Source organism: Pan troglodytes, chromosome 1, assembly GCF_028858775.2.
Source record: "Pan troglodytes isolate AG18354 chromosome 1, NHGRI_mPanTro3-v2.0_pri, whole genome shotgun sequence".
Lineage (NCBI taxonomy): Eukaryota > Metazoa > Chordata > Mammalia > Primates > Hominidae > Pan > Pan troglodytes.
This window is the reverse complement of record NC_072398.2, coordinates 114,154,794-114,173,971: the sequence shown is the minus strand read 5'-3', so window position 1 is coordinate 114,173,971 and position 19,178 is coordinate 114,154,794. Positions and strand designations below refer to the sequence as shown.

The 19,178-nt window shown below is 43.2% G+C and overlaps 1 protein-coding gene across 1 annotated transcript in view; it reads right to left on the bottom strand.

Annotated features, from left to right (window-relative positions):
* Positions 1-19,178, bottom strand: part of PTGFRN (prostaglandin F2 receptor inhibitor) — an 80,634-nt gene that overhangs the window by 43,116 nt on the left and 18,340 nt on the right. Inside the window, exons 2-3 of the mRNA XM_009428418.5 lie at positions 5,321-5,689; positions 2,312-2,725 (exon numbers count right to left, since the gene is read on the bottom strand). Coding sequence (XP_009426693.2) covers positions 2,312-2,725; positions 5,321-5,689 — 783 coding nt within the window. The remainder of the gene's footprint in view (positions 1-2,311; positions 2,726-5,320; positions 5,690-19,178) is intronic.

The following is a 19,178-nucleotide window of genomic DNA, read 5'->3' as shown; positions in this document are numbered from 1 at the left end:
TCTAAGTATTTGTAATGAAAGAAGGGACCTCATACAAAGCCTGTGGTGGGGCAGGTTCTGTGTCCCTGAATGTAACTAAATCCATAAATCAGACAAAGTTTGCAGCAACCAGACCACTCCCATGACAGGGAGGAGGGGCTGGGGAGGAGGCTCCCTGCCACATGGGTAGCACAGCTTCACTCTGTGCCATTTATCATAACAATGTGATAATATATAAGCAGCCAGCTATGGATAGTGCAGGTGTGGACAAGAAGAGAAGGACCATCAGCCTAGTGTGACGGTTCTTAGCCTGGGATCCGCAAAGAGAATTTAGAGTCTGTGAACTTGGATGGGAAAAAAACTCCATCTTTATTTTTATTAATCTGTACCTGAAATATAGCATCTCCTCCCACTGTGAAAGTAAGCAACAAACCAGTGTAGTATTACCTGTGTCTGGGACTACCCCAAATAGAAATCACATTACAGTTGCTGCAGATATCCTGAAATATCATGTATACTCATTACTATTCAGAAAGTACAGTTGTTAAGCCTGCCACTATCTTATTATCAATGCATTAATAAAGCAGCATAATATTACTACAAAATCAATTTGCTTTACAAGTATTTTGATAACGATTTCTATATAATTATTTTCCTTTGTCATCTTGTGTACTGTATTTTATGAATTAAAACATGCTAATTCTGAGAAAAGTTCTGTAGGTTTCAAAAGGCTGTTGAAAAGTCTCATGGCACAAAAAGATTATGAACCCTGTCTCATCTGAGAGCCAGATGTTACCTGCCTAGTAAGTTCAGTGTTCAAGTCTCTTAGCTAGATATTATAGGTCTCATGGTGTGTTTGAAACAAAAAATGTCTTTACAATTCAAATTCTTCCAAAAAAGCGTAAACTTTCTACACAGCTGAAACTCTTAAGAGTTGTTTGATGCAAGTTTAATATCTAGAGGTTTCTTAGGGCAGACTGCAGAGCGATCACTTCTGATCAGGAAGGTAACCTAAGTCCATCTGGAAAGCGATTTCTGCAGCCAGTGGAGCCCAGACTGACCAGTAATGAGCAGCTCCTCTCCTCAATGGCCACAGTCACTCAAGAACCTCAGACCTGCTTTTCCACCACCCACTTTTCCAAATCCAGGTTCTGTGCTGTGGTGTAAGTGCAGAGTAAAGAGCTCAGGACAATGCAGCTTCAGAGACAAAATATTCCCCCTGCGTGTTGTTTCCTGCTTTCCTTCCCATCTGAGCAACAGAGCCACCACATATTCACATTCATGCTCAGGAAATGGGTCCAACAACCAAGGTCTTCCCAGTTTAAAAAACAGAAGGCAGCAGCAACAGCAGCAAAGTACTCTGAGATCTGAAGATGTCAGACTCGCAGAAAACCAAGGACATCCACTCATCCTGAGCAATGACATTGCCCTTCCTTGGTCTCTTTACACTGTCTCTGTGAAGCCTAAAGCTCCACAGGGCCTGGGAACAAGCTTCAAATACCTCTGACCCAAGGGCCCAGAACAGAGCTGAGCACACAGTAGGTCCTCCATTGATGCTGGCTGGACAATGAGTCAACAAGAGCATGTTTTCCTTTTATTTTTATGTGTTTTCTAAAATGCATGTTGTATTTTCTTAATTACTTCTATAATTGCAGTAGAGGGTTTGAAAAAAAAAAAAAAGCTGATTCACAGACGACAGGACAAAGGGCTTCTTGTATTGACCCCAGGACTGGATGCTCCTGTGGTCTGTATGATACAGGAAAGCAAGAAGCGGCCCTGCCCTAGAGAGCTCCTCCCCCTTCCGGGAAAATCACATCTGAGGGGACCGAAAGGCAGGCCTAGAGGATACAAGTTAGATGAAAGGTTTTGGGATAAGCCAGGCACACACTCCAACAGCTGCAGAGAAAGGCACGTCAAAGGACTCAGGAAACATCAAACCCGATAAAGTTTAGGGGCAGGGTGTGGCACCTTCACCCCAAAGCTCCACTGAACACCAAGCCCTACCTAATCTGGCTGAGGGACCACAGCACCGAAACTCTGAGTGAAAGATCTGCCTTCGTGTTATGTGCAGGCTGTGGCTTTCCATGGACATGAATTTAGATAAAAGCAGCTGCGAAGCAAAACGACAGGCATCCTCAGCACAAAACAAATGTAACCCCGCCCACCTCCAACTTCTCAACACCCTACTCCCTTCACCCTTAAAAATAAGGCCTCACATGGGAAGCAGAAACAGTTCTTGTCAGAAGGCCATGGGGCTCCCTGGCCCGGTTCTTTATACCACTATCATTAGTCACAAAATAACATCACCTATAACGCATCGTTTCCAGCTCACCTGTCGGCTGGATCACCACGGTGGCAACTTCCACGGCCTTTTCTTGGATTTCCTGCCAGTTGCCCTGCTCGGCGATCCACTCGCTGACGATACACCTGTAGGAGCCCTGGTCGGCAGACAGAGCCCGGGACACTGAGAGGCGGTAGGCGTCGCTGCCCACGGTGTCGAGGCGAACGTCCCCACTGTGGTAGCGCTGCTCGTACCCCAGGCCCGGGTGGAACCTGCCGTCGTGGGTCAGGGCGAGGACGCTCCGCCTGGCCGGGCCGCGGTGCACCTCCCACAGCAGCGCCAGGTGCGTGTGCAGCGGCGAGGCGGAGGCGGCGGTGCAGCGCAGCTCGAAGGGCTCCCCCTCCCGCAGGCTCAGGCTCGGAGGGGGCCGCGCGCTGGGGCCCACGTGCAGGGAGTCGGCCAGCACTGCGGAAAGAGAAAGCTAGGTCAGTAGCCCGTCCACACCGACCCCAGCCGGCAAGGGCCAGTCCACCGCTGCAACCACAGACAATTTCCTCCTCCCTTTCCCATTCCAAGACCCGGATGGGCACGTTTTCCCATTTGGATTCATCTGTAATCTCAATTGACTTTCTGACTTGAAAAAGAAAAATAAAGGTACCAAAAAAACCCCATGCTAGAAGTGGGTGGTAAAAACTCCCTGTGGGAGTCGTGCCTTGGGGATGTGATATGCTTCTGCTACCCTTAAGGCAAGTTACTTTACCCCTCTGTGCCTCAGTTTCCTAAAAGGAGGATGACAACTGGACCTTCGTCATAGAGTTGACATGAGAGTTAAGTTAAACAGGGTAAGTTCCCAGGACCGTGCCTGGCACTCAGCTGTCATGATAAATCATTGGGTATGACTGTCAAACATTTCTTTGCTTAGGACCAGGGCTAGGCTAGGGAGCCCGCAGAATCTGCAGATAAGGTGACCTTCTAGACTTAAAGTAGCAAGATCCACAGGGGAGAAAGGATGGCATGAGCGGCCTGTGGCTTGCAGCCTGGGGAATGCCCAAGAATGTCTAGGGTGAACACAGCATATCCACATGATAGGAACAGGCCCAGGCACTTCTACAGAGTCTAGAAAAAGGGGACGGCGATCAAGGAAGTATGGGTGGTGTACTCAGGAAAAAAGCAGTAGATGGATACTGCTATTCTGGTAACCAGAAAGGGGGCCGCTACCAAGCAGCAGGGAAAAATCTATCAGGCTTGTCGATGAGCTGGCTAAGAGGACCCTCCAACACCACTATTCATCATCTGTGTTTTTTTCCCCCCAATTCCATATTCAGAAACTAATTCAGTGTCCTTGAGAAGGGGCTATTCTAGATAACATTTAAAAGCTGCTACATTTTTAGGAGGACACATCCTGAAGACCCATCTCTACTGCAAAATAAATATAATGACCTTCTAGTATATGTATCAGTCTGTGAGTCTGGCTAATATGACTCAGTTCTCAAGGCCAGCTCATCTCTCAGAGCACAGATGAATAGTTTCAAGAGCCATGAAGCTGAAGGCCGGGCAGATCCTGGACCACACATGGCAACCATCAGAGGCTCCACCTGGGCAGCAGTCAGTCTCTCTCATGGTCATCCATTGCTTTCCTCACCCAAGAAAGGCCTCCTCTTGTGTCTCCTGCCTTCCAAAGACAGCAGAAGAGGCTGAAAGATACTGGAGGAAGCAGGGTGCAGGTGGGGGAATTCTCCCCTTACTCTCCCTCCCACTCAAGAGGAGACTCCAAGGGGATACAAGGGTGCATCTGGCTTAATGAAAAGGTGGCATGTGGCAATATTTAGCTCCAATACAAGAGTGTCTTTTTCTAAATAACATGTTCGGGATTTTCTATAGGAATAAAGAGGTAGATGGGGTGTTTCATTACCTCCTTAATGGACAGTTTTATCCCCTGATGAGTCTAGTGAGGGAACAGTCTCTGAGCTATGGCAGGGTTCTACAAGTCATGAGGGAATGAATGCCTCAATCAACCCTCGCTTTTTATATCATCATGTGCATTTTCTACTTTCTGATAATTACATACATTCTGACCCAGACATAAACCCTTTTGGGAACAAGGCAGGGTACAAATAAATGCATAATTAAGTAACAATAACAACAATTATAATGTTTCTATTTTCTTAGCCCCAAATTAAAATGGTTTGTTCTTGCTCGTTTACTAATTAGCTGTGTGATTTTAGGAAAGTAATTAACCTATGCTCTTCCATTTCCTCATGTATAAATTAGGGAAATATTCTGCCCTATTTTGATTGGGTTCAGAGCATTGAATGTGTGAGTAAATCTAAAAGGACTTGGAAAATGAAACAAACAAACAAAACCCCCAAAACAAATCCCAAAACATTCCAGGTACGTAAGGTGTAATATTTGCAAAGCTAGGTCAATAAGCTAGCAGAGACCACATTACATGTAACACATAAAACATCTGGTACAAACAAGTACTTAAATCATGAAAGCCACAGAGAAAGACATGAACTTTGAAGTGCCTGTGATTCCCATAAACCTGAGCATCATTAACATGACCATCCCCTTCCTGTCACTAACCACTGAATGCTTACATGGCACTGCTCTAAGGCTTTACACCTGGTAACTCAGCTGTCCTCACAACCTTTAAGGTTACAGAGGAGGAAGCTGAGGCATGTAACATGCCCACAGCCATGCAGCTGACAAGTAGTAGAGCCAGCAACTGGACTAAACAATCACAGGCAACCTGGCTCCAGAGCCAGCTCTCCACCACTGCATCATGCTGCCTCCACCTCACCAGGCATAGGGTGGCTCAGAACCATACTGGAGTGAAGAGAAAGGGCCCTCTGAGGTCATCTGGCCCATCCCCTGCCTTTAATCAGATAACAATGATTTTTAAATTTTAAGACATGATTATTTAAGACATGATTATTCCCCTGGACAGAGGAGGGAGCAGAGCCTCAGAGAAATTAAGTCTCTTGACAAAGTCCACCACAGCCCAGGGGCAGAGAAAGGTCTGGCCCCTGGCATAACAAGCCCATGTGAGGACTATACCTTTAACCTGCACTGTGTCCTCATAGTTTCCCTGGACAGTGGCATCTGTGCTGGGGGTTGAACATTTGTAGTGGCCTTGGTCTGAAGGCTGGACGTTCTTTATGTGGAGCTCCACGGCGTCGTTGGCAGTCCGCCTTAACAGGATCTCGCCCCTCTGCAGCCGCTCCTGGTACAGCTGGGCTGGGAACCCCACCTCCCAGGTGCTTGCAAGCTCCACAAAGCTGCTCCCCAAAGATGAGAAGCTCCAGTCAAAGTTTTGCTCGCTGGGGCCATCATAGTCACTGACGTTGCAGGGGATGACCAGCTCAGTGCCCACCACTCGAACCAGGGTCCCTGTGGGGACTCTCACCACACGCCCTCGACAAAGAGCTGCAATGATAAAAGATGAAAGGCAGGTCTTTAATCACAGAAAGTCTTCCCAGAACAAACGTGGCAAACCTGTGGATGCTCTTGCTCACAGGCATGGCAGAAACGTGAAAGCCAAACTACTAGGGAAAATGTGTCTATGCAGAAGGTTAAGCCTAACCCTTAAATAATGAGCCAGGAATGCAACCTCACAATGAGCATCTCTCACACAACCAGTTTCCCAGGACCAACAGGGAGGAAGATAAGCATTAAAAGCAGGCTAACTGTAAACCTCAATAGCTTCTTCCCTCCAGTTACTATTTAACACACCCTAACCACTCAATGTGATGTAAAAATATTTTAGGTTTTGTGTGAAATAAAAGGGCACAGCCAGTCAAGTGTTTACATTTCTGCCCAGCCTATATCAGCCCTCATCCCTAGAGACCATTCCCTGGGGCTCCTGAGACCTGATTTACAATGACGGATGCCAATTTTTAAATCCTAGAGCAGCCTGCTGATAAAATGATTTAACTCCTGTTATCTGACATTGCCTATAAATTAATTTTAAAATATGATGATTTTACCAAGTATTAATTTTCTATTTTCTGGCTCATTTCCTTCTCTACTCTTTGTTCTGATCTAAATTCAGAATGAGGATGGGGAAGCACAAAGGGAGAGAGGCAGGTTGGTTGCTGGGTGTTCTTAGGAATGCAGCAGCTGGTTGCCGGGGATAAGCCCAGTGGACACAGGCAAGACTTCACTGGCTTTCCCTTCCTTAAGAGTGTGCAATTCCCAGCCCTCTCTGGTAGGGACCCTACAACTGGCACCTGTGAGTCCTTTAAGATGTCTTCATTGCAATGAACTTCAGCATGATTTTGCAGTGTATTTACTACCTGTTCAGCATTTCAATTGCACCAAATAAACACATATGGCTCCTTTGTGATGTTCTTGCAATAACATATAAAAGAGAAAGCATGTCTGAAATCAAGGAGACCTAAGTTGCAATCTGAGAGACCTCTCTTACCTTTGACTTCTGCCACTATGAATTGGGACAAGGCAGCTTCACTGAGTTAATGAAATAAAATGTCTAGGTGAGAGTCTACCATGTAATAAGGGCTCCAGGAAATGGGAACCTTTTATTAATTTTGTATTTTTATCATTTGTTATAGGTTGAATTATGTCCCCATCCAAAATTCCTTGTGGAAGTTCTAGCCCCCAGTACCCCAGAATGTGACCATATTTGGCAACAGGGTTGTCACAGATATAATTAGTTGTGATGAGGTCATACTGGAATAGGGTGAGCCCCTAATCCAATACGACTGTATCCTTAAAAAGTGGGTAATTTGGACACACACATGCCCACAGGGAGAAAGCCACATGAAGATAAGGCAGAGATTAAGTGGATATGTCTACAAGCCAAGGACCTCCACAAATTGCCAGCAAGCCACCAGAAGCTAAGGGAGAAGCACGGAACAGATTCTCCCTCTCAGCCCTCTGCAGGAACCACTCCCCGACACCTTGATCTTAGACTTCTGGCCTCTGGCACTGTGAGGCAATAAATGTCTGTTTAAGCAACCTGGTTCATGCTACTTTGTTGCGGCAGCTCTAGCAAACTAATATACTACTGCCACTGTTTTTTCACTGGTTTAATTCATGTTTTGAAATTCTGGGTTCCCAGGAAAACGTGGGAAAGTTTGGAACTTCCTAGAGACTTGTTGAATGGCTTTGACCAAAAGCCTGATAACGACAAGGTCCCACCTGAGGTGGTCACAGATGGAGATGAGGAACTTGTGGGAACTGGAGCAAAGGTGACTCTTGTTATATTTTAGCAAAAAGAATGGCAGCATTTTGCCCCTGCCCTAGAGACCTGTGGAACTTTGAACTTGAGAGAGATGATTTAGGGTATCTGGTGGAAGAAATTTCTAAGCAGCAAAACATTCAAGAGGTGACTTGGGTGCTTTTAAAGGTATTCAGTTTTATAAGGGAAGCAGAGCATAAAAGTTTGGAAAATTTGCCTGACAATGTAATAGAAAAGAAAAACCCATTTTCTGAGAAGAAATTCAAGCCGGCTGCAGAAATCTGCAATAAGTAATGAGGAGCCTAATGTTAATCCCCAAGACAATGGGGAAAATGTCTCCAGGGCATGTCAGAGGTTTTCATGGCAGCCCTTCCCATTACAAGCCCAGGAGTGGAAAAAGTGGTTTCATGGGCCAGGTCCAGGGTCCCTGTGCTGTGTGCAGCCTAGGGACTTGGTGCTGCTCCAGCCATAGCTGAAAGGGGCCAATGCAGAGCTGGCCATAGCTTCAGAGGGTACAAGCCCCAAGCCTTGGCAGCTGCCACGTGGTGTCAAGCCTGTGAGTGCACAGAAGTCAAGAATTAGGGTTTGGGAACCTCCTCCTCAATTTCAGATGTATGGAAACACCTGGATGAAAGGCAGAAGTTTGTTGCAGGGGCGGGGCTCTCATGGAGAACCGCTGCTAGGGCAGTGAGGAAAAGGAAATGTGGGGTCAGGGCCCCCACAAAGAGCCCCTACTGGGGCATGGCCTAGTGGAGCTGTGAGAAGAAGGCCACCATCCTCCAGACCCCAGAATGGTAGATCCACCAACAGCTTGCACCGTTCACCTGGAAAAGCCACTGACACTCAATGCCAGCCTGTGAAAGCAGCCGGGAGGGAGGCAGTACCCTGCAAAGCCTCAGGGGCGGAGCCTGCCCAAGACCATGGGAACCCACCTCTTGCATTAGCGTGACCTGGATGTGAGACATGGAGTCAACGGAGATCATTCTGGAGCTTTAAGATTTGACTGCCCTGCTGGATTTTAGAGTTGCATGGGGCCTGTAGCCCCTTTGTTTTAGCCAAATTCTCCCAATTGGAATAGCTGTATTCACCAAATGCCTGTACCCACATTGTATCTAGGAAGTAACTAACCTACTTTTTATTTTACAGGCCCATAGGCAGAAGGAACTTGCCTTGTCTCAAATGAGACTTTGAACTGTGGACTTGTAAGTTAATGCTGAAATGAGTTAAGACTTTGGGGGACTGTTGGGAAGGCATGATTGGTTTTGAAATGTGAGGACATGAGATTTGGGAGGAGCCAGGGGCAGAATGATATGGTTTGGCTCTGTCCCCACCAAAATCTCATCTTTAATTCCCACATGTTGTGGGAGCGACCTGGTGGGAGGTAATGGAATTATGGGGGCAGGTCTTTCCCGTGCTGTTCTCATGATAATGAGTAAGTCTCGTGAGATCTGATGGTTATAAAATGGGGAGGTTCCCTGCACAAGTGCTCTTCTCTTTGCCTGCCGCCATCCACATAAGATGTCACTTGCTCCTCCTTGCCTTCCGCCATGATTGTGAGGCTTCCTCAGCCATGGGGAACAGTAAGTCCAATTAAACCTCTTTCTTTTGTAAATTGCCCAGTCTCGGGTATGTCTTTATCAGCAGCGTGAAAACGGACTAATATTCCTTGGCCTCCCAGAGTGCTGGGATTATAGCATTATAGCCACCATGCCCAGCCTACTTATGTTTCTTAAGGTAAAGGTAATTTCTGTCACTGGCAACTCAAAGAACGTTGAAATAATATATCACTACCCAGCAGTGACTAATTCTCTGAAGCCATCATTAGCACAGTTCACAAAGAAATGAGGTGATCACTTTTTTACATTTAATTTTTGAGACAACCAGACAATTCTGAATCTCCCAATGAGATCTTCTAGAAGAAAGCATCATGGTGGAGACTCTTTAGAGGCAAAACAGCCTTGTGCTTAACCCTCTTGTGCCTCAGTTTCCTCACGTGTGAAATGGAGACCATGGTCACCACCCTCCCTGAGGGCTGTGGTAAGGATTAAATGAGGAAATGTACTTACAGCACTCATGATCCCTGGCCTATGGCAAGGGGCTGCGGTTATGTGCTGAGCAAGCCACCTCTAGGATAAACCTGATCATAGTCATTCACCTTGCTTCCTTGGCTAGGTTTACAGAGGAATTTCCTAATGTGTTAATCTTTTCCATTCCTATCCCTTGTCAAGAAGCTGGCCAGGGTGGACAACCTACCCACAAGCATGAGACTGCATCCTTGTAAGGTCTCTATCTTTATCCTTAGTGATGAGAGCTTTAGAAACTGATTCATCTCCTTGTCTGAACTCTCCAATCCTTCCACAGGGCTGCCAAAATCATATTTTCCACATACAAATCCGATGTCACTTCACTGATCAAGTCTTTAATGGCTCCTTATCACCTATAGGACAAAATCAACCCATCAGCTACCCCCAGTGCTGTCACCCTGGCCCCGGCCAGCACCCGTCTCATCTGCATTACTGCAGTGTCCCTTACTGGTCTCCTGGCTTCCATTCTTGTTCTCTAGTCTCAATACAGCAAAGTGATCTTTGAAAAATTTAAGTTGGGTTATATCTTACTCTGTTCAAAGGTCTCCAATCACTTCCCATCTCATTCAGATGAAAGCTGAAATCCTTATAGAGGCAATCCTTACAGGACCTGGCCGTTTTTGTTTCTTGGACTTCCTGTCTGTTCCTCTTCCTCCACTATACTCCAGCCATGCTCTGCTCCCAAGGTTTCACCTACTGCAACCTCAGGGCCCTTGCACATTTCCTCAGCCCAGGACACTCTCAGACATTCATCCCACTAGCTCCTTCACCAGCTTCAGATCCATATTCTAATGTCACCTTCTCAATGAGGCCTTTCCTGAGCACCCTAAAGTGGCACATCCCCATTCTTGCTCCTGCCAAATTTTCTCCTTATCAATTATTACTAAAATACTTTATGAGCATTTATGTTTTCACTATTATTTGTTTTCTTTTTCTTTTTTCCCCAGTAGAATGTAAGTTCCATATGAGTAGTGATTTTTGTTTTGTCCATTGCTGAATGACAGTGCCTAGAACAGAACCTGGTAAAATAGTAGTTGTTCAATAAATATTTGTTAAATGAATGAATGAATGAATGAATGAATAAAAGACATACAAGACCACTCATGATCTGGCTCATGGATACCACTTTAGCTTCATCTCCAACTGTTCTCCCACTCTCTGATGCTTCTATCCCACAAAACAAACATCTCTTCACTTTCTGGAAATGCCATACTCTCTGGTGCTTCATGGCCTCTGCTTTCATGCCTCCATCACCTGGAATACCCTCTCATCCATCTCTTCACCCTCTTGTAAGAGGCAGCTGCAGCACCACCTCCTCTGTGAAGCCTTCCCCAACTCCCCTAGGATCACTTAGGTACTCCTTCCTTCATGTTCCAACTCAACCTGCAAAAGTACCTTCAACATTGGCTATATGATAGCTCCACTGGGAAAAGTAAAGCAGATATGAACAGATGCTTGAAAGATCAAATTCTAATCCGAAAAGATATAAACCTGAGCACTGTCTTGCATGCAGAACTAGGATGTCCCCTCATCCATGCAAATCAAGATTTTAAATTTTGGTAACAGAATTTCAAATTGCCACCAAGCAATCTGGTATTTAGCACAGATTTCTTGTAATATTGTTAAATAACAGCTAATGATATTTAAAAATAAATATAACTTGGAAAAAATAGAGCATATGGCTCTTTTCAAATCAAAAAGAATATCTACATAGCCACATGTTGCCAATTTTTGTCAAAACCTTTTGTTAACAGTTGATAACTGAGGGAAAAAGAGGAAAAGAAAGTTTTCCTCTATTTTTCCAAGTTCTACCAGTGTTTCAAACTGAAGGTCCCAAACACTTCTTTACCTGAACTGTATTAGTTTAGTTCCCCATAAAAATGCCGCTACTAAGTAACAATCTTGAATTATGGCTTCATTTGTTTTCAGGAGTCAATATAAGAAACCTTCATACGAAAAACATTTATCAGCCTTAAAAGTCCTATTGAGGACACTACTGGGTTGTTCAATGACACAAAAATTCACATAATAAAATTCCATTAAAATTTAATACCAGAAAAAAAAAAAACCTGTTGATGGACCATTGTACATTCTTTCAAAAAAACAGGAACTACACAGGTTTCTCTTACCTCTCGGGGCAGTTACCACAGCCTCAGAGTACCTTTGATACCCAAGACAAAATAAGGGCACTTTAACTATCACCTTCGTGCAGTGTTTACGTATATGTATGTGTATTTCATTGGAAGTTGACTCAAATATTTGGGGGTGGTAAGCAGAGTTTAAATTTCAAAAGACCAATAATTGAGATTTCTACTTTTAGATTTTTGCTTTTTGCTATCATAGAGTAGCTAATATCAGATCACTCCCCACCCCCTGCCCCCACCCTCACTCCCACTACAGAAACCATAAAAGATAGATAAAAGCTAATTGAATGCAGTGGTGAGCAATCAAGGCAGCCAGGCTCAAGGGTCCAAGATCACAGAAAGATACTGAAGTGGACTCAACAATACCCACTGCCTTTTCTCTTCAGATATTTGCTATTTTTAAGTGGTGTAGGCTAGAAAGCAAGTAGAAGTAAGTAACTCAGAGCTTCCAGCACCTTGTGGGGCCAAGAAGACAACTGAAGTTCAAGGATACTAAGAAGGTCAGAGTTTGAGGAGCAAGATCCTAGGAAAAAAAGGCAACAGCAGAGAAGTGAGCTTGACATACTACATTGTTTTCCCCTCAAGGTAACTGACATGAAAGATACATTGAAGGGTATGGGGAGGTGGTAAGTGGCTGAGAAGCTAAGCAGAAAATAAACACTAGGGGGCTAAAGGTTAAGTAACATTTTTGACCATTTCACAATACGGGGAAACAAAAACTAGAATTCTGAGTCCACAAAGGAAGGTGGTAAACACTCAGATTCTCAGTTACAACCCTGGAAGGGCTATGCTCTTGGAATAAGAGCAAAGCGGAAAAAGCAACTAGCTCTCATCAAGACTAAAAGACAGTCTCAAAGCATCTCAATTCCTCATTGGATAAAGATGAGCTTCTCTTACTCTACTGGCCTGTTAGGAAAAAAGTAAATCTTCTCAGATAGAAGATGACATCATACAGAGCCACTACAATTTTTCAGTGTTCAATTAAAACTTACCAGGTATTCCAGATGACAGAACCAAATAAACAAAAACAAAAGAGAAAAAATAGACAATAGAAACAGACCTCCAGGGATCCAGATATTGGTTTTATCAGACATAGATTGTAAACTAACTATAATTAATTTACTAAAGAAATAGAAAACAGGATTTCACCCAAACTGAAATATATTGAAACAATCAAATTGAAATTTTAGAACTAAAAAAAAAAATACAATATCCGAAATTAAGAGGTCAATAAATAGGTTTGGCAGCAGATTAGATGCAGCACAGAAGTCAGCAGCCAGGCACAGTGGTTCTCACCTATAATCCCAGCACACTGGGAGGCTGAGACAGGAGGACTGCTTGAGCCCAGGGGTTCAAGATCAGCCTGGGAAACATAGTGAGACCCTGTCTCTAACAACAACAGAAAAAATTAGCCAGGCATGGTGGCACACATCTGTAGTTCCAGCTACTCAGGAGGCTGAGGTGGAAGGACTGCTTGAGCCCAGGAGATGGAGGCTGCAGTGAGCCATGACTGTGCCACTGTACTCCTGCCTGGGCAACACAGTAAGACCCTGTCTCAAAAAAAAAACAAAACAATCACAAAAACAAAACAAAATAAAACAAAAGTCAGTAAAAGTTATCCAAACTGAAGCCCAGGGTATAAAAAAGAACTAAAAAAGCCAGACAAGAATCTATGAGACACAGTAAAAAGGCCAAACATATGTGTCACAGAGGCCCAGAAGGACAGGGAGAGACTGTAGTAGAATTAGGCATAATTTTTGAAGAGATAATGGCTAAGATTTTTCTTAAACCAACAAAAGACATCATGCCACAGATTCAAGATAAGATATGTATCATAAACAGAATAAATACAAATAAAACCACACCTAGGTAAATCATAGCAAAACTACTGAAAGGCAAAGAAAGGAACAGGAATACAACTGATGGCTAACTTTCAACGGAAATGATGCTCATGAGAAGACCACAGAATGACATCTTTAAAGTGATGAAAGGAAGTAACCGCCAACCTAGGATTCTATACAGAGAAAAAAAAATCCTCAAATAGGAAGGCAACATAAACATGCTTTCAACCAATTCTCAACAAGGGAAAAAGAATTAATTGCACCAAAAATAAATACTAAAGGGGGTTCTTTAAATAGAGGGAACATAATCCCACTTGAAATCATGGAAATGTGAGAAGGCAAAGTGAGCAACAGAAAGAATAACTATGTGGGTAAACCTACTGAATATTGACTATAAATACAATATTAGTAATGTCTTCTGGAATTCAAAATACATACATAATTAAAACATATGACATCAATAGCAGAAAAAGTGAGGGGAGGGGTGGAATACATTGGAGCTTAAATGTTGTAAGGTCTTTCATTATCCTGGAAGTGGTAAAAGGATCACTAGTAAACACTAACAGATCACTGATACGTGTTCTAATCTCTAGAGTAACCACAAAAATGAAAGACTGAATTTAACAAGCTAATTGGTGGGGGAGGGGGAGGGTAGAATAAAAAATACTTGATTAATCAAAGACCCCATAATTTCAGCTAAAATCATATAAGCATTTCTCATAGTATTTATTTCATGATGTATTCAGTTTGATTTACTATCAAGTCTCCCAGTCTCTCTCCACAACAATATTAGAATCGAGTAAGAGGAAGAATAATAATGTACAGTGTTTCTTACATGGCACGCACTGACTGACTGAGCCAGGCACTATCCACAAATTGTCTTAATCCACAGAAGACAACCATAAGGTAGCTATTACCACCCCTATCATAGATATGAGGAAATTGAGAATCAAAGAAGTTGAATAACCTCCTGAAGGTCATAACAGCTATAACGTGAGGGACTCAAACCCAAACTTGATAGTGCAGCATAAGCCAAAGATAGGTTGGATTTGGTTTGCCTTCAATTGCATTATATATTATCATCCTCTGTTGATTTTGTCTTTAATCTGAGTAGGAAAAAGAAACAGCTTAAAATTCCCTATATTTCATATTCTCCATGGGCAATGGAACCAAGATAGGCAGCAAAGTAACACAGAAATGAGTCACTGAAAGAAGAAATATTATATATTTTCAATGTGAAGTAGATAGATGAGAGAAATAAGAGAAACTGGATTGTTAAAAATTTCTTCAAAAATTTTTCTGATGTACTACCTTTGTTATTTTAAGTGATACCAACTTTAACACCACACATATTTATACTCAAAAACGGTGCAGAGAACTTTATTCCAAAATCATACAGGAGGGACTTTTAGAAGTCCTCTGCTCTGACTTCTCAGCAGTAGAAGATTAACAACCAAGAGTTAATTGTTTCCCGATTACCATTTCCCTACCTCTGGAATACTCAAGAAAGTAATTAAATGCCTTCGACTTTCTTCTATCAGGTGGAATCGATGGGGACAGGTAGAAAAAGGCAAGTTCTTCAAAGTAAACAACTACTCTTGCAATGTTTATTTAAATAAGTGCTATTGCCAACCATGAGGAATCATTAAGAAAGACAAGGCAATGAAGACTACACTTCATTTATCTATGCTTTTCCACCTCCTTCTGATATCCATGGGAATTGGATTTTATTTCTCAGGTTATCATCAACATTATTCTAAATCAAGACCTGCAGAGTATAGCATATTTGCTAAAAATTCTTGCAATTGTTTCTATTTCTGCTCAAATTTTATTATTTCACTGAGCTGCCTAGAAGCAAACAATCTGACTTTCCAATCTGAACCATTTGTAAGATAAGTATCAGCAGTTATTGAATCCAGTGGTACAGGTGAGTTGAAATGCTGAAACTAAAGAGGTTATGGTTTTCAGCATGCCTTGTAAATGGGTGCCTAATTCCCACTTCCCGAGTCCTTACAAGGCTTTTAGGAGAGACTCGGGGCCTATGGATTGCCACATGGAGTTCCCAGTCCACATATGAGCTAGAAATGAATGCACAGAAAGTCAAACTTATAAAACCTTATAGTGCCTTTATTGGAGTACCTGACTCAACAAATGAAAAACCTTTGTCTCCTCAAGTCTGCCACTGAGAGGTCTGACAGGAAAGGATCATGCCAACTTTCATCTAGATAGTCCCTAAGTCATGAAAATGCAGCAAGGCACATTAAACAAGCTATAGCCAGCAGAGAATGTGTAATAAAGTCACATATGGCAGAACTTCAAAACCCCATCCAGAAGCAAATAAGGTTCTACTAGAACAGTGCTTATAATCATTAAAAAAAAAAAAGAAAAAGAAAAAGTTCAGCTAAGACCTCACTGAGATACACTAGACAAATGTAAGATAAGATAACTCATTCAACACACAGCTACTGAGCAAAAAGTCCCTGTGCTAGGTGATAAGTGAGAGTGAAAGGTTAGTCAGCTTGTGGATCTTCTTTTAAGGCACGTATGGTATGCTAAGAGTCAGGAGGTGTGTAACAGTGCAAACTGTCATACAGGCTGTATATCCTTTATTCAAAACGTTTGGGACCAGAAGTGTTTGGGATTTCAGATTTTCAAATATTTGCATTCTTACCAGTTAAGGATTCCCAATCTGAAAATCCAAAATCCAAAGTGCTCCAACGAGCATTTCCTCTGAGCATGACCTCTGAGCAACGTATCAGTGCTCAAAAAGTTTCAGATTCTGGAGCATTTCCAATTTTGGATTTTTGAATTAAGGATGCTCAACCTGTATAAGGAAGGATATAAATAATCAAAGAGATGCACTAACAGGTGCCTCAGGGGTCAAAAGAGAATGAGGACATTTCCATCCAAAGGGATTCATAAAAAGCTTCATGCAGTGTCAATATTCGAATTTGGCCTTTGAAAAATGGTTGGATGAGGGGGAGGTTTAACAGAAGACATGAAGGAGGAAAGTGACCAGAGATAAGGGGTGTAGCATAAGCAAAGACCTAAAGGGGCCACGGGGGACACAGGCAGGTAGTGGTGAAGATAGGGTGACTAAAACAGTGTATCAAGAGCAGACTGGAGAGGAGACATGGAGGCCCAGAGATCATTCAGGGACCCTCTATCAATGGTGGGGAGAGGTAATAAGAATGAAAACAAGGGCAATGACAGGAATCAAAAGGCAGCAGCTCTGAGAGCCACAACAGAGGAAGGGTCAACTGGTAGACCTGTGAGGGGAGACAGAAGCCAAAGGGAAGCTAATCACTGGTGAAATCTATTTTCTTATAGTAAGATTTTGACCAGTAGAAATGTCCACCGGACAACTGGAATGGAAACCCCTAGAAGATATTTGAGCCTAACATCAATGTGGAGTCACATGCACGGAGGGAGGGGGGGTAAAAAGGAAATCTGCCCAGCAGTGAAGACGTGGGAGTCGATGACACCATCGGGAGACAGATTACTGTACAGAAAAGAGGGAATGGGACAAAACCACAGCAAAGTCCTATGTTTAAGGCATGAGCAGAAGAAAAAGAGTCAGCACAGAAAAAAGAAATAGTAGCCAGTTAGGAAGAAAACCAGGAAAGGCTTATGCCCTAGCAGCCAAGGGATGCAAGAATTTCAAGAAAGGGTTTGAAGTAACACTTACCGTTTCTTTATGAACATACTCATCTACTTGCTCCTGGCAGACTGCAAGCTCCTTTAAAGCAGGAGCTGTTTCCTACCCATATCTGCATCCTGCACAATATCTAAAGCAGACTCCTACTATATGCCTTTGTTTGAAAAAAATGAACAACAATGTCAACCATGCAGAAAAGTCAAGGAAGGTGGGTGCTGAGAAAAGAGAAATGAACTGATGGCTAAGTAATCACTGGCAACCTCCAGTGATTGTGCATTGAAAGTGCATTTTCAATGACGGGTATGGGATCTGGAAAGTAAGAGCCAGGAGAGAAGGAACAAAGATGTAGGGAAGAGAAGGCACAACCATGAAAAAGGCACTGAAGCAGCAAGCAGGGGGTTCATCCTGCAAAGTCAGCCAGTCAGTCCCCCAAAGCACCTTCTAGGCACTGGGGACACATGGCCACCAGTCCCTGCCTGCAAGAAAACTGTGTTCTAGGAAAGAGACAGTGATGAAGTAGACCCACTGACAAATGCTATTCAGTTAAAATATGACAATATGAAGTGTGGTCAGGAAAGGCCTCTCTGAGAGGGTCATGTCTGAGTTTAGACCAGAATGACGAAGAGACAGTGATTGAAGCTCTGGGGCAAAACTGCTCCAGACACAGAACAGCAAATATAAAAGCACTGTGATGGAGCAAGCTTGGGTGTCTAAAGTACAGAAAAAAAAGATCACTGTGACTGATCACAATGAATGAGGGGGCAGGGGCCCTGGATTCTGGTTGAAATGGGAAGCACATCAACGAGAAAATGATAGAGCCTACTTTCTTTGTAGAGTCTGACTGCTGTGGGAAAGACAGATTATATGGGGCCAATTTGGAAGCAAGGACACCAGCATGGGGGAAGTTTCTGTAGACCAAGCAAAAGCTGATGAACACCGGCCTTGGTTGACAGTGGTGGTGACTCTCAGGAGTAGTCAGATTCAGGACTTAACTTGTGTATGAATGAAAAGACAAAGTGACTTTTTGAATGTGGGGAATGAAGAAGAGAGCAATCAAGAATGATCTAGGCTTCTGGCTTGAGCATCTGGCATACAGGGTGATGCCACTTACTGAGACAGCAAAGTAATTAGAGGGAAGCAAATCTGTACTAAGGAAAGCAAGAGTTGTCTTCTGGTCATTTTAAATGTGAGGTCCCTATCAGACACCAAGTGGAAGTGCAGTGGAGTAGGCAGCTGGATGTTTAAGTCTGGAGCTCAGTGGGGAGGTCCAAGCTGGAGATACTCACTAGAGAGTCATCAGCACACACAGAGTATTTAAAGCCACAGGTTGCCTGGGGTCACTTAGGGAAAGAATACACATAGAGAGGAAAAAGAGCCAAAGATAGAGCCCTTACTTTTTTTCAGGTTAGACAGAGAAAAGGAGTAAAAATATTAAAAAGTTTTGAGGCAAAAGCTTGAGGTTTCTTTGCTTGGTCTCTATTGTCTCAGTAAAATAGTAGAAAGGAGTTCAGATGCTAAAGATCCTGACAAAGGTTTAGAATAAGCATCAGAAGAAATATAATAGGAAACCATCACAAAAGGAACACAAAGGAGAGCTGAGCTGTGGTAAAGATGCCAGGACTTTGCTGGAATCTCAGATGGGCAGACTTTGAGATTTTCCCCAGCAAGATCATAAAGTTCAGGCTTACAAACTACGATTGGTGTGAATTACTGAAATGTAATACAATGTGAGGTCTGGCAAAGAAATATGACAGAGGGTCCCAGGTTGTTAACAAGCTCACTGCTGAAATGCTGACCACCAGAGTCTACCCTGGATTCAGAGCCAAGTAAAGTGAGAATGGCCTGATGGACTGAAAAGGAAGAATGTTCAAAATCAGGGAATCACAATTAGGATGAAGAATAGGTTCAACAGATAGGAGGGAATCTGAAAGGAGTAAAGCAAGGAGGTTGTGGTCACAGAGGGAAATATCAGAGTTGACAATCAAAAA